Raw genomic sequence first — 22,414 nt, 5'->3', positions numbered from 1 at the left:
AGAAAGTGTCTGAGAGACACTCACATTGGCAAAACTCCTTAATTTTCTCTACTAATTGTCTAAAACTCTTGTAAAATAAGAAATTCTCAGTGCTATAAAATGAGCTTCTACATATATTTTCATCCCAAATGAGAAAAATGGTCTTTTGTTTCACAAGATGGAGATTAAAAGCATTATATTATGGGGTTTTGTTGTTCAGTTGACTTCCAATCTTCTAAATCTGCCTACTAATTCTTTCAAGTAATGAAAAATGAAGCATCATAAATTCATATATGAAGAGAGATATGTCTGATTGTATAGACACAGCCTATAGTGGGAATTACCTTACTATTATCTATTTTTTAAGCTTATTTATTTATTTTTGGGGGAGGGGAAGGGCAGAAAGAGAGGAAGAGAGAGAGAGAAAGAGAGAGAGGGAGAGAGAGAGAGAGAGAGAGAGAGAGAGAGAGAGAGAGAGAGAATCCCAAGAAGGGTGCGTGCTATCAGCACAGAGCCCGATGCAGGGCCTGAACTCACAAACCATGAGATCATAACCTGAGCCAAAATCAGGAGTCTGATGCTTAACTGACTGAGCCACCCAGACACCTCACTATTATCTATTTTAAAAGAAGTTATGAACAAATGAAAATACAAAAATAAAAGTAGAGAAAATAAGAAACTACTTGAAAAAAAATGAAGTTTAGAAAATTTCAATCTTATATGAGCAGCATATATTTTATTCCAAACATTTAAGATCAATGGATGTAGGGGCGCTTGGATGACTCAGCCCAGCTCTTGATTTCGGCTCAGGTCATGATCTCATGGTTTGTGAATTCAGGCCCACATTGGGCTCTCTGCTGACAGTGCAGAGCCTGCTTGGGATTCTCTCTCTTTCTCTCTCTCTCTCTGCCCCTCCAAACTCTCTCTCTCTCTCTCTCTCTCTCTCTCTCTCTCTCTCTCTCAAAACTAAATAAACTTAAAAACTGAACAAAACAAAATCAATGAATGTAATTAATTTCAAGTACAATTCATAAGCGAATAATATTTATTGGAGATACATGATGCTGGAACATAGGATGGAGTTTTTACTGAATTATTTTCAAATGTGACTTTAAGTAATCTATTTTCACAGCAGACGTTATCAGACTCAAAATGTGATGCCATTCGGTTGTGTTATGGAATATAATTTAATGGATTGTGAAGTTCTAATCTGGCTCAATGGCTCAGCCTTTAATCTATTAGGTTGACAGCCAATATTCAGAGGTCAACAAATTCCTATCAGGCAAACTGAGATCTTGCAAACAATCTTAGTCTCTCACTTACTGATATTTATCGACATATGATATGCTCACATATCGTTAGACTCTTCTTGGTCTCCTCACATTCAATTTCCTCCTCTCTGATCTGTTCACCTTTTTACGTTTCAAGTTTGATAATGCCACTACTCATCCACCACTCCCTAAAACTACTTTCAACTTCTCTGAGAAAAACACAGTATCATGACCTAGATTCTAAAGAGTTCCACACATCTTGATACCCCTTCTATCTCTGTAAGGCCAAGCCCCCCCCCCCCCCCGACGCCCTTTCACAGTCTAATTTCACTAACCTCCAGTCAGTCTCTTGAGTGAGGCAATCTTCTCCCACCATAGGTCCTTTGACTTGCTGTCCTCATTTTCTAGAATGCCTCTCCGCTCTCTCAAACTGGGAGCTCGTACTGACTCTTCAGAGCCCAATTCAAGGGTTTCTTTCTCAGAAAAATTCTGCCATCCTCTACTTCCCTCTCTTAGGCTGTGAACTAGGTCAGGATCCCTGCTGCATGTTCGCTTAATACTGTTTACCTTTCTTACTTGGCACAGTTGCAATTACATTTATTTTTGTGATTACCTCACTACTCGACTAGACTTTAAGTTTCCAAGGGCAAAGACCTTGTTGGGTTTTGCTCACCTTTGCTTAGCACCTGGCACATTATCTGGCATCTGGCAAATACTAAATAAATGTTCACTAAATTAATGAAAAGAAGACTTGTTCTGGGACCACATCCAAAGAACAGATGCTGTTTTCATGTTGTAAGTATGACATCAGGATCATAAGCATCCCAAATTTTTGCAAAAAGAAAGGTCAGCTTTGGTTTGGCCAGGTGCAACTTGAGATGTTGAAAACTGGAAGTTGTTGTCGAATTAAAGAAAACACTGATAGAAGTGAAGACCCGAAAGAATCAGTTTTCCAGGTCTACAGAACAAATGGATCCCAAGAAAGCCAAAAGCAGACCCTGGGATCTCTTCTACTGCAAGCTATAAATGTGTATCAAGAAGTCCAGGAGTAGCAGATTAAGAGGCCTATGAAGCAAGAGGAACTATGAGTGAGAGCAGAATCTGACATGGCTTTTCTGTTAATGGAACCTAATGAGCCTATTGAGAGGGACCTGGGCTGGACACTGAGGAAATGAAGCAAATATGGCGGCCAGGGATGGACAACCTTTGGATGCTGCCAACCCTGGCATCCCTTGGCTAAGCTGCACCCACCCTGTTCAGTGAAGTCTTCTAAGGAGTCTCACTATGGGTACAGAGGAGAGGATCCTGGCCCCTTCCATTCTTAAGATTTCCATTGCAGGGAAGAACTATCCTCTGTCTTGATGAGCATGGTAATCTACAAACCTAGTTTTGTCCCAAGAGGCTTAGCAGTCTGCCTCGGGGTCCTACTTTTGCCCTCGGTGAGGGCACTAGATGTTTATCATCTAGGGGTCTGGTCTTTGCTGAGCCAGCTCTGGGTGAGGCTGAGACAAGGGCTGAAGCAAAGAGGTTATATTGGTGTACTTGAAGCTTGTTGCAACTAAGAGCAGCAGAAGAAACAACAACAACACTTCTGACCTAAAGTAGAGGAACCAAGTCACACGTTCAAGCCCACAGACCCCGACAGCAGCCATGCAGGTGTGCTACTCAGACAGCCTTTGGGAGATGGCCTCCAGATGCCACCACTTTGAATCAACCAGAATGGAACATCGCGTGCTCGTCCTGAGACCACATCCTCCCAGGTGGCCCCCAGCCTATGACCGAGAATAGTGAGAAATAGTAGAGCCAGTGATATGGGGTTCCTCCAATGGACAGACTTTGCTTGGAGATTCACCATTAGCCTCGTCAAGACTTTTTTCCCAGAGCTGTACTGCAATCTTGAGATTCTTCCTACTCAGTGTTCCCTTCCTCTCTCCCTTCTCAGGAGTCAGGCTGGCTTTGCCATCTGGACACTTTCCCCACCTACTCATGCTTCCTCTCTCCTTTCTTGTTTGTAGGTATTCCCACCCTGCCTCCAGGTATCTCCTGCATCTAATATTGTTTTTGTGTGTGTTTCTTGGGAAGCCAAAAATGACTTGCTCCTTCAAAAGGGCTCACTAAAAAAACCCTTGTGCACTGTTCATGGGAATGTAACTTGGTGCAGCCACTATGGAAACCAGTATGGAGGTTCCTCAAGAAATTAAAAATAGAAATGCCATATGATCCAGTAATCCACTGCTTGGGATTTATCTGAAGAAAATGAAAATGCTAACTTGAAAAGACAAAAGACACCTGCACCCCCATGTCACTGCAACATTATTTACAATAGCCAAGACACGGAAACAACCTGTGTGTCTGTCAATGGAGGAATGGATAAAGAAGATGTGGTACATGCTGGCATATATTATTCAGCCATAAAAATGAGGAAATCTTGCCATCTGCAACAACATGGATAGACATTGGGCATTATGCTAAGTGAAATACATCAGATGGAAAAAGACAAAGAACATCGAATCTCACTTGTATGTGGAATCTTAAACAAAAAAACAAGCTCATAGACACAGAGAATTAACCAGTGGTTGCCCGCGGCAAGAGTTGGGGATGGGAACCATGGGCGAAGGAAGTGACAATGTACAGATTTCCAGTTATAAAACAAACAAGTCGTGGGGGGTGTAACGTACAACTCACAGACCATAGTTTGTAGTACTGCATTTCATATTTGAAAGTTGCTAAGACAGTGAATCTTAAAGGTTCTCATCTCAAAAAATAAAAAATAATTCTGTAGCTATGTATGTTGCCAGATGTGAACCAGTCTTATTGTGGTGATCATTTCACAATGTCTCCAAATATTGAATCGTTATGCTGTACACCTGAAACCAAGGTAATGTTGTATGTCAATTATACCTCAATAAAAAAGGGGGGCACTCTCTGAAAATAAAGACGTATTTGAACTACTAAAACATCCCTTAAAAAAAGATGAGTTATTCCATATGTATATCGCAAAAATATCTCTTGTAAATGTGGTCAGTACCATAAGACATGAAGGAACTTAAGAGAACTGAGGGGAGATGCCGTCGCTCTGGAAGATTATTATTTAAAAAAAAAAACCTGTTGATACTCATAAAATAAGGAGTGGACCTGCTGTTTGAGAACATTCAGAATGTCTGTGACAGTTTCCTTTGAGGACAGACTTCAAGGGTGAGATGTGGCACAGGTGGGCAGGGCAGAAGGAGTCGGCTTGGGGTGTGTTAGAAGTAAACTGACGTTTTGACATTAAAGTCAGCCACATTTTACTTTGAATTTCAGCACCTCCTCTAATTACCTGTGTCGTCTTTGGCAAACTGACCGACCTCTCCGAGTCCCAATTCCCTCAACTATAAAAAGATTATTGATCTTCATCCTGAAGGGTTGTTACGAAGATGAAACTTAATGTAGGTGCCTGCTTAACACATACAGGTGCTAAATGTCCTCTCTAGGGCCCCTTTTAGAGCCTTGCCCCACCAACAGCTACGACGACCAGCTGAAAAGGGGGACGCAAAGTTGACTCGCGTTTATCCACACGCAAGGTACAAGACGTTCACAAGCTGGAGAACTGAGTGCCTTTCCCTTTATCCACAACTCAGATGATCTCACCCTCTGATATCATTCTTGTGTCTCCGAGTATTTTGACAACAAAGACGTCCTCTTCTTCTTGACCTAAACTCATTCTTCCAATTCTGTTGCTTCAAATCATATCATTTCTGCTGATTCGATCCATGACACGCATATTAGACAATCTCCCTATTTCTTACTATTTTGAGAAAATATATTTCCCTCTAGGTTGGTAAGACCCGCCACTAGGTACTCAATACAAGGCTCGAAAATATGGTGCTTTGTAAAGCACGGCTTTGAAAAGCTGTCAGACTGGCCGACCTTTGCAAATACCAAATGGCATTTGTATCCTATTAAAGTGAATGTGGATGAGTTATGACATGTGTTTACAAATGACAGAGCACTGAGCTCCAGGGAGATACTTCGGTGGGGAGGGTCCGGAGGGAAGTTCCAAGGTTCCAACCTGAAACTCCACTGCCCCACCTCCACCCCACTTCCCATCCTATACGCTCCTCTACCACAAGAGGTCATGCTTGCATCTCTGTCCCAGCATTCTATCAATCTTTTTCTGTTTCTCTTCACCTGCATCTATATGGAATTGTTTAGCTAAGCGGTCACACTAAGCTTCTTAGATGCGACAAACCCATGGCTTAATCAGACCGTTCGGGCATTTGTTAACTCTGCCTTAGTCCTGAAACACGTCTTTTTTCCTCCTTGCGTCTCTGGGCTCTTTGGAAGTGCAGAATTCTGAGTTTTCAGGGAATCTCAAGGATATTTCGTTGATGGTTTCCTCCATGGTGCCATGATAGATGGAATACTGTGCTGTCCAGGAAGATCATCTTATAATACAGAGAGGGCACCTCTATTGTTCAGAGGACCAAGTAAAGAATTCGGGCAAGAGTAAATATTGAACCTACTATTCTACTTAAGAAGCTAATTTGGGAATTATGTATTTATTATGAAAAGTGAAAATGGGATCCAACTGTTTCAACTCCTCCCCAGCGAGATAGCTATGGCACTGAAAGGAGTCGATCTGTGTTCTAGAAACAGTAAGTGAGAATGCTGTTGGAAATCAATGCAGGAAAATTAGTTTTTTGGAACCACTCAATAGCTATAAGACCCTGAGTAGGCTTCTATAACTCAAAGTTTCCCTAACTTTATAATGTGAAACATGGGACTGAAGAGGTCTAAAAGCACTTGTATCTCTAAAAATCTCTTATGTGGGGAGTGCCTGGACGGCTCATTCGGTTAAGGGGGTCCAACTTCAGTTCAGGTCATGATCCCACGGTTCGTGAGTGTAAGCCCCACATGGGCTCTCTGCTGTCATCATGGAGCCCACTTCAGCTCCTCTCTCTCCCTCTCTCTCTGCCCCTCCCCTGCCCTCTCTCTCTCTCAAACAAAAATAAACGTTAAACAAAGTAAGAAAAATTTTAAATCCCTTATTTTATGATACATGCCAAATAACTGAGTGGTTACCATACGCAGAAAAATTAAGAAAAGCTGCAAATGAATAACGCCACTTTAATGGCTTTTCATATTTTTTCTTGGCCGTTTATATTCTCTCTCTCTTTTTTAAATCTATTCTCTTATTGCTTTAGAACTGTTTTCAGGCAGGCCTAGATTATAAAGGAAAATGAGTATCATAGGATACTCTGGTTTCTGTCTTCCTCTATCCGCTGCTAAATTGCATTTCACCAAACTGAAAATGAGACAGCTGTCAAGGGCAGTAAGAAAATCTTGGCGAGCCTATGTGTTGCCCAAACCCTCTCCCCTGGCCTTTTCCTGTATTCACCTGTTAGAGCTTCTGGTTTGACCCTCAGAACCACCTTCCTCTTTGTCTTCCAATCAGCTGATCAATCTCTTTCACGTCGCTAATGGACTTTCTCCCCCAACTTTTTTTGTTTCAGTTAGTTGACAAATTTAAAAGTGCTTCAACTTCATTGAATATTTGTTCACAAACAAAACATGCTTTTGTTCAGACTTTCAGTTCTTCTTTTCTCTGGTTTGATTAAAACATCAGAACATGCCAATGATATTATTAGTTTGGGCTCTTACTAACCAGACCGGAAGTTTATTATCTTGCTAATCAGAAGATGAGAATGGGAAGGAAATTAGATTCAGGAGAACACAATAAGAAACGATTTGAAATCTAGAGAGAGGGAGGAAGAGAGACGGAGGGTAACAGAAAGGAGAAATACACAAGAAGAAGTAAAATCTAACTCAGACGCCATATCCTTCATAAATCCTAGACCTTCCCGAGCAAAACTAGCAATCACTTCCTTGGGGCCTCCCCGTTGTCTTTTTCTTTTTTCCATTTTGCTAACTTAACACACAACATGTGGTATACTAGTTGACCAATTATCTTCTACTATCGTGAGTACCCTGAGGCCGAGAAGCACGTCACATTTATCTTTGTAAAACCAGTGCATGTTTATATTCCAGAAATGAGCGCTGAATTGAAAATGAAAAGTCCAACTGACAAGGATGATCGGAGATTCCAAATGCCACAAAGTTGGGCCTCCCGATGCTTATAAGCCTTACGCTTATTTCTGGTGCTTACTCAGAGACTGGGAACCTTTCTTAAAGTTTACATTTTCTGGTAATGCTCACGTAATTAATTTCTATGGTTCCAGGGCTCTACAGATCATCCCTCTACTTGGGGTTGTCAGTCAAGAAGATTCACGAAGACTTTATTGGTTGGGTATCATATTAAGGGCTTCAAAGAAGGTGTAATAGATAGGATCCCCTCTTTAGGAAGCTCATAATTTAGGGAGTTTGAGGACAGAATTCAAAATATCTGTGAAATATACCTATCAGCACTATGAACATGAAGAGTGTTCATTGTTTTTCTCTCCTTCTTTGACTCCCCAGGTTACATAAAAGCTTGTCCTCATTTGCCACTGTCCAAAAATTCCTTGAGTAATCAATTCCCCAATCTCCACCTTGCTACTTTCTTGTCTTCTACACTTCCAACCATCTCCAATCTGGTCACTATTTAGAAAAGAAATGTGTGAAATTTAATAATTGCCACAGACTTGACTCAAACTCTTGACATGATTTTTTCAATGGGTAAAAATGAATCTCTGCCGTAACAATAATCCTCACCCAGGGCAGCTGAAAGAGTGAAACTTACTCCCATACTATAGTGGAGTCATACTCATACAGGTACCACAATCGTGTGGTACTCATTTTAGTATTATTTATCAGTTAATATTTAGTACTGTTCAGTATTTAATATTTAGCTGTGTCTGGAATTGACTATTGAATAATACTAAATAGACTTGTTTAGGAAGCAAAGCTCTAATTCCCTAAGAATCCTATGAGATTTTTCAAAAAGCACATTTGCAAATTCTTCCTTTGTTCTTTTCCAAAGCCAGAGATAAAGATATTTGTTTCAAGTCTTTGAACTCTGAGCTCACCTTCATTCAGTCATCTATATTCCCATTTAATCATATTATCATATTATTAAACCTATTCTTTTTTTTCTTTCTCTCCCTTCCTTCTTTCCTTTCATTCCTCCCACCCCCCTCCCTCCCCTTCCTCCTTTCTCTTTTTCCCCCTTCCTTCCTTCCATCCTTCCCTCTTCCCTTCCTTCCTTCCTTTCTTATTTTTTGTAACAAGGGGCAGGGACATATCTCTTAAGACCTTCGTCTACCCCAGAAGAGGAGGCCATGGGGCTTCAGAGAGTAAGGACAAATCCATCCTCCTACCAACACAGCTATGTGGAGACACTTACGTTGAAGTCGTACAACACACCGAAGTTTGCCGCAGATGCCTCTTCAGCTCTGGGAACTGTTTTCCTAGGTAAACTGCCATATGGCAAACCCCAGAGGTACTGTATAGAGAAGCAAAGAAAGCAGTTAATAATTGGAAACAAAGTCTGAGCCACACATGTGATCACAAATGGTTTTGTTTAAAAGCACTTCTGAAACTTTTTCATGGAGACTCTGTGGGTCTCCACGTGGGGTCCCATTTTCTGGGAATTGACTACTAAATCCAGAGTTAAGAACAAAGGGAGTGCTAGGAACCCTTCCTTCTAAGTTCAGTGGACCACCAGCAGTCGGGCCAACCACAATGCCCAGAAGGCTTGCTGGGAAGCCCTACGACCCACCACCACCTCCAAACTGGTCTCTTTTAGGGGAGGTCTGGAGAGGAGAAAAGAGGCCTTTGGGGGAACTATAGTGTTCAAACAAACCATACTACCCACATCTTCATGTGGGGCTGCTTCTTAGGGTTGGGGATGGTGGGAGATTCTCTCCTTCATATTAAGAAAGAGAAGACTCAAGGGAATCACCTATACAATTTGAGAGGGTCAAATGGGAGGAGAGATGGATACTCTGATTATATTTGCTTTATCACTAATTCAGGTTTGCTCCCCTGATCTTATGCTACCAGATTCAGAAAGGAATTTTTAGGGGCCGAGCCAGCCAGCAAGGGGACAAGAATAGGGTCCTGGCAGATTTCTTGGTGAGAACTGGTAAAAGCACCCCGCTAGGGCAGGCACAAGGCTTGCCAAGCAGATGCTGCTTCTTATAGGATATGAAAATTTCTTCCCTGGGGCTGGGGGTGGAGTATGAATGTGACTGGACGCCTGAGTGTGCAGCTTTATGGAAGTCAGCCCCTACTCCTACCCTCCACATAGGCTGCACAGCTTCCATGGAAGCTTCTTGGCTTCCTAGGACTGAACAGAGCAGAAGGTGGGTCCTACCCTGTCTCACTCCAAAGTTGAGGGCCACAGAGAACAAAGGAGATTAAGGTCTCAGGCTTGGCCCTTTGGGCGAAAGGGCATTTGGATCAAAGGAAGGCTGAACGAGTCTGTGGGCTGGAGGCTGCTGAAAAATGGAGCCTCATTGCCAGGAGGGGACCAGTCTTGGCCTCTGGCGGTTCTGTAAAGCTAGCACATGAGGTTTCTATCCTCTTTTGTTCTTTTGCTGGAGCTGGTAACCAATGCCCAGAAAACAGGATGCCCCTCACAGCATCTAACACAAACCTATAAGAAAGCATCCAAAGACAATATGCTTCTTAGTTCTAGGAATACATCCAAATTCAAACACGTATTAACTCCCTCCACTATACACTGGGCATTCTGTAATTTCATATAGTTGGAACAAATCAGCCACAACCTTTCATTTCCACGGAGGCTGTGTGCTGTAGGGGAAAGAGTAAGTGCCGTTGATAAAACTCCACGTATGCCCCGAGTCTGACACTAAGGAGTGTCATAATAGCCAGTGATGGAGTTTCACGTTTCCTTAGAGACATGAGCAGAAATAAAGCTGGGGGTTAATCTGAAATAGATGAAATACATACATTCTGCTCTATCGCCTGAAAGTTTTCACTTGAGAAATGGACTCGCCAGACTTCTGATCTATGTCTACTGACTTCTAAGAGCCACATAGCCGTAGAATGCTCCGAATTATCTCAGGGATTATAAAAGTAGTGGATTGGGAGGCAAAATCTTGGGACAAAAAATAGAATCATGATCCCAGTCCCAGAACCACTTGAAAAAAACCCCTCACCCTCAGATATCGGTTAAGCCCAATAAGCAACCCGTGACTCTGTTTCCACATTTTTAAAGGGGAAAGAAAATGCTTCTGTAGTCTACTTCTTACATTTGTTGTGAGGCTCAGCAAGTAAAAAAAATGAAAGTGTTTTGCACTATTAAAAGCAAAATTCTTCATGCATGTAAAGCACTATTGGGATTGTTATGCCCATGGGGAGGCTCAATGCAGAAGCTGGCCCTGATTTAAAACCATGGGGATTCGAGACCAGTGCTCTAACCTAACAATCTGAGGGTTGATTGGGGGTGGGAGGGAGGGCAGGGTGGATGATGGGTATTGAGGAGGGTACCTGTTGGGATGAGCACTGGGTGTTGTATGGAAACCAATATGACAATAAATTTCATATTAAAAAAAAACACATGGAAATAAAAAATCACTCAAAACGCTTAGTTTTGGCTGTCGGCAATACTGTTCTGAACAAGTTGGCTTTGAAATAATGGCACCTAAGAGACCCTCTGTAGCCCGAATAAAGCCTAAACTGACTTCTGTGTGATAAGTAAGCATCCAAAGATCAGAGCCATCTAACCTCTTATGACTAAAGAGTCCAACCTCAGTTTTGTTTGTTGGCCTTAGTTGATTGACTCTTTTCCTTGCATCAGCTCAGGGCTTTGCCTCCTTCTTCACTTTGGACCCACTATCTGCTTTACTCTCCTCTCTGACTTTGATCCTAAAAGACCCCACCCCACTGTGTATGTGTGCGTGCGTGTGTGTGCCTGGGTTATCTTACTTTACATGTGGAAAAAACCTGCTCATGTTGTGTTTCTTCAAATAGAAAAGACAGATGCGTTAAGGAGTATTTCTTTCCAAGCAAACTTGGCAAAATAAATAAATACAATTCACAAGGTGTCAAAGCTTTCCTTTTGAGCAATTAACATTTGAACACAGGAGCCACCTTGGGAATCTGATAGAAGCCATGAACCCTTCCATATAAAAATGTACATTTAAACAGACACACCACATTTTATATATGATTTCAGGAAGCTCATGTACCCTTTGGAGCAATGAGTAGGATCTTCGGCCCACGGGCACCATTTTGAAGATTAACCTTATTACCTGGGCTACGGCTCTCAGAGTGGATACGGCCAGTTAATCATTCTATTTTTCAGAAGAGGAAAGAAATTTTCTAGGACAGGAGAAACTTGTTCCAGCTATTTTTTTGCAACCCGGAAGTCAGAATCTTACCTCTGGCAACATGATGAGGCTGAATGTCAAGATAAAGAGAACCATATTTACTCCATACATCCATCTCAAGAAGAGGAAGTATGAGGCCACTGATGAGCCAAACTGACCTGCCAAAAAGAAAAGTTAAAAGATTGAGAGACAGGTCAGAATCAAAAGGAAACAAAAGCCACTGTCTTGGTGCTTTCCATAAGAGATCTGCTCCTGGCGACACTTGGGTTCTTTTCACGTGGACATCATATCGACAGTCTCTGGCGTCCTCCTGTTTCTATCCTGGAAGAGGGAAAGTTAATGGCCATGGAAGTGCTCTCTACTGTGTAGCTGCCGTTGTGTAGAATGACTGTGACCTACGCCTTTAGAGTCCATCCGAGGGAAAGCTGCCTTGTGCTTAGCAGCTAGAAGTGCTCCTTGAAGAGCCCATTTCATGCCTGGAGTTAGTACAGTTGCGTGAGCAAATACCTGTAAGGTGGTTGCTGCAGTACCTGGCCAGCAGTTTTCCGCCATTATCATGATCATTACTGCCCTTCTGCCTCCGTCCTGTCAGCCAGCAAGGCTCTTCTCAAAAATGTTTACCACATCCTTTCTGGACAGCTGTCCTAACAGACCGCCCCGTGCTATTTGTCTGACTTAACTGGCATTTTTTAGGTACAGCACAGAAGCTGAAGTTCATTCACTCACTCCTCACATATTTAAAGTATCTTCTGAGGTGCCCGGGGTGGCTCAGTTGGTTAAGCATCTGACTCTTGGTTGCAGCTCAGGTCATGATCTCACGGATCCTGAGATGGAACCCCACGTTGGGCTCTGTGCTCACAACATGGAGATGGCTCGGGACTTTCTCTCTCCCCTCTCTCTCTCTGCCCCTTTCCTGCTCGTGTGCTCTCTTTCTCAAAATAAATAAATAGACTTTTAGAAAAATAAATAAAATAAAGCATCTTCTGCCAGGAATTACTTTAGATGTGAAGCACAATGTCACAGATAGGGTTGCTGCCCTAATACAACTTACATTTTAGTGAGGTATGGAAACAACAAAAATGCAGGAATTTAAAAACTAAATAAATTCATTAAATATATGTATTTATAATAATATGTTATATGTTATATTATACATCATATCATGTGTGAATAGCATGTATATTATATATCCCATATATGTATATTCGCTTTATACATTGATTAATGCATATATATTATGTGTGATATAGCATGTATGCATGTATCATTTATATGATATGTATGTATTATATATGATATATAAGATTACATATGATTATATTTTTGTAACAATTACATATATGTAATTATAACCAGATAGGTCCTGATTATACAATATCAAGAGGGTTGCTTTCAATAAGTTCATTGAGGAAGGTATATCAAAGAGGGTAGCATTCAAGCCTCGGTCTGAAGTTGGAGGAAGAGGCACAATGCTCAGGCTGGGGAACAGCAGCTCAAGCAGAGGAAAGAGCCAGAACAAATATCTGGAGGCAGGCAAGAGCTCGGGACAAATGAGGAACAAAGCAGAGGACTGTGTAGTTGGAGCCCAATGAACAAGGGAAATTGGTGACAGATGAGGATGGAGAGACAAGCCAACCCACACTGCGTAGGACCTCTTAAGGCAAGGTAGAAAGTGAGGCTTTTATTTTAAATGTGATGAGAAGTCACCAACAGGTGTTAAGCAGCTGAAGTGGGGTGGCGGTGGGGGGACCGTGACCTTTAAGAAGTCTTCTCCACTTTGGGAAATGAATTGGGAAGGGACAGGCAAGAATGTGCCATCGACACTTGTGCGCCACCGTGGATAGTGATCTGTCCAAATCGTAGTTGCTGAGAAAAAAATAAAAAACATGATCTTGCAACAGAGAATGGAAGAGGAAGAAAGAACAGGAATTTAAGGTCTCACGTTGAGATTTCACCAATTAACAAAAGCCAGACTTTTCTTTACCACTTAAGGTTCAACGTTAAGTTACTAGTTTCCTTAATCTTCCCAATTCCCATTTTCAGTTGCCCAAGAAGAAACAATGAACACTGGCAGTCACCCCCACTGCATCGGGCCCTTTTTCCTGACTCATTCAGCAAAATACCTCCAGTGACCAAAGCTTTTCTTGGCCCTCTGGCTTTGCAACATTACTGGTGGGGAAACATTATTGCAGAAGGAAGGAGGCTGCTCTGAAGCAAATTCCAGCCTCTGCTTAGTAACATGAGGCTGAGATCACATGAGAGTCATGCTGCTATTTCTGGAACTTAGAATATTCTTTAGGTGCCACCTTGCCTATTCCCACAACACAGAGGCAATTTTTATAGAAACTTTAAAAAAGTCAATGGTTAAATGGACGTTTTTAAAAAAACACAATGATTTTGAAATCTGAATCTTTGGATTCATTTCACTTTGTAGAGGGATACAGAGTTCTACAGGATTTCTGAAAGCATGAGGTTTTGCTAAACACGCCCGCAGGTGCTGTAACCAGATGCGCTGGTCCATCTGCAGAAAGGCTAAGCAGATCTGCCCCTCCCAGGACATCTGATCATCCACCTGGCTCCCAGTGATTTCATATCATTTCATGGCTGTTATCTATGTTCTCTGGTAACAATTGCCCAAGGACTGCCTCAGCCAGGTTCACTTGTCATGTTTTATTGAAGGCAGTAGACTTCCAGCTTGCTAGTCATTATAGTTACTCATTAATTGGAGAAGAAACTTTGTCTCTAGGTACCCGGAGTAAGCTTTTCCCTGAAACACACAGGAGATCTTCTGGTGTAGAATCCCAAGCACGGGATGCTGACTCATGCTTTCCTCCTTCTCTCCCTCCCTCCCTCCCTCGTGGCCTTCTTCCCTTCCTCCTTCCCTTCCTTCTTTCCTCCCCTTCTTCCTTTCCTACCTCCCTTCTTACAGTTTTGCTGTACTCATTAGCACCCACAGCTAATGGTCCCCTGATTGGGACTAGATCTGGCATTTACTAAAGAGAGAAACCTGACTATAGTGTAGCTAAAAGATAATTGGAAAGAACATCCATTCCTGTGTGTTTAGTCTCTTAGATAAAATTGTAAAGAACAAGAATAGGTAGTAGTAGTGGTAATGATAACAACAACAACAACAACAACAATAACAACAGCTGGCATATCTCGCTGGTCAGTTATGCATACTGAAAACTTTGGCATCAACTCGTTTAACTACCTCTAGAACCCAATAAGGTTAAGTGTTATTAGGCCCACTGTGTGGATGGAGAACCCCAAAATTAAACATAAGCATTGGACTGAACCAAAACTTGACTAATAATAGTAACAGCTGATATGTAATGAATGTTTGTTTCAGACATCTGTCTTGATCTTGTGTATTAATTCATTTAGTCATCGAATTCCTGCAAGAGGAGAAATACTGTACTCTCACCTTACAGAGACTTAAGCCCGTGGGTTACACAGCTAGGAAATGATGAAACCGGGGTCATGTGGGTAGTTCTGTAGGTAGTAAATGATGGAGCCAGAGTTCTAAACCAGGCAGCCTTGATTCCTAGGTGTTTGACTCTAAATCTAGATCTCTTTTAACCACAGTGCTATATTGCTCATCAGGTAGAATCATAATCAAATTATCTTTTTAAAACTATAATATATGGAATAATTATGCCATGTGCATGTATGTCTGAAAGAATATAGGCAATATCCATGAATCAGCCAAGGCCATGCACATTCATAAATTTGGATTGTGCCCAGAAATGACCTGTTCTTTTTTTCTTTAATCTAACTAATAAATCCTGTTTCCATAATGAATTATTCATGTATTAAAACAGAGTCCTTGGTATGTATTCAAGTGAGACCTTTTAAGCTTATGCAATATTCTGGTTGCTGAATTTTCTTGCATTTCTTTTAAATTCAGGTTAAAGTTTCACCTCTCCCTCTGGTTATTTATTATTAAGGCAAAGCAATTTGTAGTCTGTCATCATGGATAATTTCCTCTTGAACAGTTGGGTAATAAGACAGGCAGACAAATATGAGCATTTCTAAATGGGAAAAGACCAATTAAATCACCTGCTGCATGAGTACAATATACATATCATCTTGTTGGGCTAGGACAAAAAGCATAGTTTCTTTCAAATTGGTCTAGGAAAATTAAGTGTGGCAAATTTGATTTGCATTATCTGGAGCCAGTAAGGGGCAAAAGGACCTCAACCTTTAGAAAAGGTTGGAACATGATTGCCTTTCCCATCTCTTTTCCAATTTCCATTTAGTTAAGTTTCAAAGACCATCGCAGATATATGCTTCCCCATCTTTGGTAGGGTACTTTCTATGGGATGGTTACTATGACCCAAGGACTTTGCTAGTACAGTCTTAGAGAGGTTTCATACTTTTCAACTAACATAATAGCCCCAGAGTCTATGGTGTATTTATGATTATCATTATGATCATAATGCATTAAGCATCTTATAGAAGATGAAGTATATAATTAAATAAATAGCTCATTCAAAACTAAATGCATCAGAAAATGGAAAATAATTCCCCAAGTAGGATAATGATCAAGAAATTCTATAACTACCCATCCTGCCATTGCCCTGGTAGAATCCACTCTGGGAACTGTTGCCAAAGAAAAAGTTTATAAAATGTTCTGTAAAGTGATAAATGAGCAAGCCACATTGAGGAAACCACAAGCTTTGGACCCAGACAGACTTCACCTTGCATTTCAGCTCCTCTAGTGACTAATTCTGGTACAGTTAGGTGTGCACATTGCATGCATGGTAAAGAGTATATGAAATGTCTGCGGAGTATCTGAGTGATGCTCAAAGGGCAGTGGTTGTGGCGATTGTTGATAGACTAGAAAATGAGGGTCAGTTCTTCACAGGGAGGCATAGCATCATGAAAGGTGAAGAAATCAGGGCACCCTAATCAAATCATAAATTGCATAAGGAAGAGAAAGTAATGTGCTTGACATCATCCAGCTGACTGTTCCAAATTTTCTGGAGGAAGAAGAGAGGAAGGAAAATAACTAAGAGTATAACTGAGTGGCCCTCCATCTGTCTTCCCTACAGTAACACACATGATAGATGGTGGCCATATATGTAACTCATTCTTGTGTGAAATTCTGGCAATAAAAATAATCCCATCTGTTTCTGGCCTCCTCAAGATAGGCTACTGCAATGCAAGCGGGCATGACATTGTTATTGAGACAAGTTAGAACTGCTCTAGTGTACCTTCGAAATAAAAAATGTGCAAATGTACATATTTTAATGATCATTCTTACAAATGTATGGGGATACATCTCAAAACTGGTCAAGATTCAACCCTATCATCTCACAGGTGAATGGGACTGAGGCCCAGAGAGATTACATGACCACCCAGGAGCAGAACAGCTAATCTGTAGCAAAGCAAGGGCAGAACCCAGAGTTCTTTCCACACCAATTGTATCAAGATCTTAATGTTCCAAATGTCTTTCTGTTCCTCCATACCTCTCCGGGGAGCGTATTTCAGCTGCACACTTGAAACCTAAGGATTCCGTGATGTCTGTTCTTTTCTGACATGTCTAAATTCCTTTTTCCACTTCCTAGAATGGTAGACATGTGAGGAATGTCTACTCTTTCATTTTATTCAACACGTATTTATTACAGTCAAATTCTAGGTCTGGCAATCCAGGAGGAAGAGAACCAAACCTCTTCTCTCATGTCTATTCGAAGAAATAAGCACAAAATGAAATGAAATGAAATGACAATTAAAAATTAAATTTAAGGCGTGCCTGGGTAGCTCAGTCAGTTGAGCGTCTCACTTCGGCTCAGGTCATGATTTTACTGTACATGAGTTCCAGTCCCCCAACGGGCTCTGTGCTGACAGCTCGGAGCCTGGAACCTGCTTCAGCTTCTGTGTCTCCCTCTCTCTCCGCCCCTCCCCCACTCACACTCTGTCTCTGTCTCTCTCTCTCTATCAACAATAAACATTAAAAAAAATTAAAATTAAAATACAGTATTTAAAAAAAATTTTTAGCATTTATTTATTTTTGAGAAACAGATTGAGACGAAGCATGAGCCGGGGAGGGGCAGAGAGAGGGAGACACAGAATCCGAAGCAGGCTCTGGGCTCCGAGCTGTCAGCACAGAGCCTGATGTGGGGCTCGATCCCATGAACTGTGAGATCATGACCTGAGCTGAAGTCGGAGGTTCAACCGACTGAGTCACCCAGGTGCCCCTGTTAAGATGTATTTAAAAAGAAATCACATTCATAGTTTTTTAGAGCCTTTTTTTAAATGTTTATTTATTTTTGAGATGGAGAGAGACAGAGTGTGAGCAGGGCAGGGGCAGAGAGAGAGGGAGACACAGAATCCAAAGCAGGCTCCAAGGCCTGAGCCATCAGCACAGAGCTTGATGTGGGGCTCGAACCCACAAACTGTGAGATCATGACCTGAGCCAAAGTCAGATGCTCAACCGACTGAGCCACCCAGGTGCCCCTAAAATACAGTATTTTAGATAGTAAGTGTTAAGGAAGAAAATAAAGTAATAATGTGATCATACAGGAATATGTGGGAGGAAGTGTGATTAATTAGCTGATGTGTTTTTAATTCATTGCCACTTGATAATGAGAGACAGAGGACTGAGGACAGGCACTCCTAAAACATGCCCAATCATGTCCATGAACTATCCATCAACTGTGTTATCTCCCTGTGGAGCCTCCATTTTAATTATGCAAGGCCAAGTTTAACCAGCAGGAAAATCTGCTTCTCAGTCTGAAAACTCAGGGAGGAAATTCAGATCCTACTCGAAACTCTTAGAAACCAAAACATGGCAAGATTATGCTCACCCTCATTTTAAATATGACCCTTTTTCTTTATATTCTGTATTATATTCTTTCTTATTTAAAAACGTTATTTATTACATTTACAATATTTTAAATTTTTATTGGCTTTATTTCAAGTCTAGAGCACTGTTCTAAATAGGCTTTTGATCAAGTATATTCTCCTGACTTCTCTGTACCCTGTGAATACTGTATAAAATGAAGGCACAATAACGTAATGGTATTCACATAACAAATTCCTGGATGGTGATGTGATTAACTTATTCTACTTCAGATGTGAAAATGAGGCTTTAAGATTTCTTCAGTCTTTGTAGACATTGTTCAATTTGATTATTGTTTAAATCTCATAAGAGTATATATTTTCGATGTCATGTTCATTGCCAAAATAAAATCACTGCCTTCCCAATGATATATATGACTCAGTGTCATTGTGCACAATATTGACTTCCCTGTATAGGAGAGAACACAAGGTCAGAATGAGAATATTTTGGTCTAATATACGAAGGGAGAGTGGAGTCTCCAGGGCTGTGACTGGTGAGTACTAACAAATTTTCACAGTAAACAAAAAGAATGTTAAAAATGATAACTTTTGTTTGTTCGTTTTCTTTTTTTTAATCTTTCCAATAGTACAGAAACCGAGAAATACATCTGATAAGCTTATGAAACAACCTTCCCATCTAATGAGATCTCATGAGCACTTACTTTCAATTGCTTTGATTTTGTTTTCCCACGGGACACAAGCAGCTTTGAAGTTTTCAAAATCACGAAGAAATTTCGCCCATTTCTGAAAAGAAAGCCAAATAGAACAATAAAACCCAGCCTCTTGTTTGTCAAGATGTTTTATCCTCCACCCCATCCCCAAATATCACAAGACAATGAACTTGGAAAGATCTCTCTGGTGCCACATAACGCTTTTTGTAAAAAGAAATAAAAACCAGTAGGATTCACTTGCTTCTCTGTTCCCCACCCACCTTCACACCAATTCAATTAAAAAAACTTTTATGGACCCCCTATTTTATAAAAAATATGCTGAGAAAGATCTGTTTATTCTTCCAGACAATAAGGGAGCAGGGACTGGGGTAGCACCTACTAAGTTGACTGGCAAATTGTATATGTTTAATAAAATACTTGTTGCATGAAGAAATTAATGAACTATGAATAAGACATCGTTCCTGCCTTGAAGGGCTTCTGGGACTATTAGAGTAAGCTGTACCTAAACAAGTAATTTCGATACAGGATGGGAAGTGTTATGACATGGGACACTTTTTATTCTGGGAGAAGTAGAGCAACTAACCAAATGGAAAGTCATGGTATCATAGGAAAGGGAGGAAGAAAAAGAATCATACATTAGCTTTTTTAAAAGCTTATTTGTTTTGAGAGAGAAAGAGAGAGAGTGCAGGGGAGAGGGAGAGAGAGAGGAAGAGAGAGAATCCCAAGCAGGCTCCACACTGTCAATGCAGAGCCCAATGTGGGGCTGGGTTCCACGAACCATGAGATCATGACGTGAGCCGAAATCAAGAGTCAGATGCTTAACCGACTGAGCCACCCAGGGCCCCCCTACATTAGTTTTATAAAAGACCTTCCTTCCATTTTACTCCACAATGTTGGGCCATCCATGTTCAAGAGGACCACAAGGAAGAAGGGGAACAGGGAAGCTAACTTTGCATATGTGCACACAACGCTGGGATAATGTGTGAGATGGACAGGTGCAATAGAGCCCAAATAACAGTATGAGACAAGTCTGAAGTTCAAAAGGTTACCCAACCTAGAAAGAGCCCAAATATCCATCTACAATAGAATGGATGAGTAAATAGTGGTACCTTCATACAATGGAATACAACACATTGATAAAAACGAACAACTACCACAACACAGATGTGTCTCATGAATATAATATTGCGTCAAAGAAGCCAGAAACAAAAGCATAAATATTATGATTCCATTCATTTAAATTATAAAGACAGGGGCGCCTGGGTGGTGCAGTCGGTTAAGCGTCCGACTTCAGCCAGGTCACGATCTCGCGGTCCGTGAGTTCGAGCCCCGCCTCGGGCTCTGGGCTGATGGCTCAGAGCCTGGAGCCTGTTTCCGATTCTGTGTCTCCCTCTCTCTCTGCCCCTCCCCCGTTCATGCTCTGTCTCTCTCTGTCCCAAAAATAAATAAATGTTGAAAAAAAAATTTAGAAAAAAATAAAAATAAAATAAATAAATAAATAAATTATAAAGACAGACTTATTACTCCCTGATATATATCATAAATCTATATTTCATATTTAAGGTGTGAATTTTATTCACAAAACCCCATCTTTATGGAAATGAATTTAGCTTACAAGTGGTATAACAATTATAAAGAGGGGATAATAATAGGTATTATTATCATACCTATTTTGCTTTGAGAATTAAATATGGTACCTTCATAGAGGGATTCGATTCAGTGCTTGGCATAAGTAAATACTAATGAAATGTTAGTTTCTCTTCTATCTTTTCCAAGGATCTATGTTTATATTACTGTATCATTTGGGGCTTTTTTCATATTCTATTCAATGTATAGTTAATGTTCCTGGTAGCTGTATGGCCCTGAAACTTGTAGATAACAACTTGTAGAGCAACAAACTTTGACCCAGAACCCCCTAACTACCAGGGAATGGAAGTGAAAGGGGCACAATCTTTGCCATTTCAGAGTGATAAAATCACACAAGTAAGTCTTCTTGCCATAAATCACCATTTCATTTGAGAGACCGCCATCGAGAATATACAACATCGACCAAACTGAGTTGTGAAAATGCTTACCTTAGCCATCATCATCTTAAACGCAAACCACCGCTTTCCTTTTCCTTTCCCAAGGGCTCCTTCATTTTCACTCACAAATTTTTTTGCTTCCCTGAGAAAATAAAACAAAATAAGGGGTAAGAGGGAATGGGGTATAGGTTGAGATGCATAGAATAGAGGTAGTGGACATTTCATTTTATCAGGTTTGTAGCCTTAGTTCTTCCAGACACTTAGCACATGAATTTAAGCTCTATTTCAAGCTCCGGACTCGTAATAGATGTTTAAGCTTTTTAATTCCGGCCAGGAAGAATAAGATATTTTAGTCTCACTTATTAATCAGCTGGAGTCATCAAAAAAGCGAGGAATTTATGCTAAGTGTCAAAATCGAGAACTCTAGCTCTTTTCATTTCCACCACATATAAAATTGAATCCAAAGTTGACTTCAGTTTCTGGCAGTCAGAATGTTTATTTTAAAATATTTTCTCTTCTTCTTTTTTAAGGGTTCCTTTTGTAAAATAAGGCAAAGAGTTTAGGACAAACTGACATGGAGCACAGTTACTGACCTGGTATTTAATCTCATAAAACCAATTATGAGTTGAAACAAAAATGTTATGTACAGCAAATTGGGTTGAGGGAAGAAGAGAAAGGGAAGGAGTACTTTTGGCCTCGCATTCAGAAAGGGCCTCAAAGATAAACTTTAATATTATTCCCAAATAGTTATACCTTTCAGTAGTCACACTCAGGTCTGTGTGTGTGTGTGTGTGTGTGTGTGTGTGTGTGTAGAAAAGCATCAGTTCACGAAAATGGAGAATGTTAAATATACTATAATTTTATAAACTTGGTTGGCCAATTTTGCTATTGCTGTTTGTTTGATATACGAAAAACTTTTAAAAATAGAGGTGGCCCAGGTTTGTCTTGACTTTTCGGGACAGCAGAGGGCATAACCCAGGAGAACCCAAACCTGAACTATGGTTCAATAGCTGCAACATCGTCCTTCGGTTGGAAGGCCGCTGGACCGTGAGATTTTACAGAATATTATTAACACAAAAAAGCAAATTAAAAAAAAAATGAAAAGTCAGTGAAGGATTTTTTTTTTGGTAAGGTGTTCCTGAGTAACAGTTCTAAACTCAAGATTTTATAATACCCAGGGATCGAAACACAACATGCACCTGCTGACTTACCCAATAACTACACAGTGGTGCCTGCTGAATTGCCTGGGCATGTGAACCCACCCATATTCTGCCATAAAAACACAAGTGCAACGGAGAAGATTCACTGTAGGCATCAAAGAGAGCTCCCAAATTAGTTCCTTGATGGCA

At 40.8% G+C, this 22,414-nt stretch overlaps 1 protein-coding gene across 1 annotated transcript in view; it reads right to left on the bottom strand.

Moving 5' to 3' along the window:
• TMC1 (transmembrane channel like 1) overlaps positions 1–22,414 on the bottom strand; it is a 142,254-nt gene that overhangs the window by 53,072 nt on the left and 66,768 nt on the right. The window contains exons 6-9 of the mRNA XM_045043143.1: positions 21,117–21,207; positions 19,033–19,114; positions 11,579–11,685; positions 8,575–8,673 (exon numbers count right to left, since the gene is read on the bottom strand). Of these exons, the coding sequence (XP_044899078.1) occupies positions 8,575–8,673; positions 11,579–11,685; positions 19,033–19,114; positions 21,117–21,207 (379 nt within the window). The remainder of the gene's footprint in view (positions 1–8,574; positions 8,674–11,578; positions 11,686–19,032; positions 19,115–21,116; positions 21,208–22,414) is intronic.

The sequence above is a fragment of the Felis catus genome, chromosome D4 (genome assembly GCF_018350175.1).
Source record: "Felis catus isolate Fca126 chromosome D4, F.catus_Fca126_mat1.0, whole genome shotgun sequence".
Lineage (NCBI taxonomy): Eukaryota > Metazoa > Chordata > Mammalia > Carnivora > Felidae > Felis > Felis catus.
The sequence above is the reverse complement of the archived record's forward strand: the minus strand, read 5'-3'. Positions and strand labels throughout refer to the sequence as shown.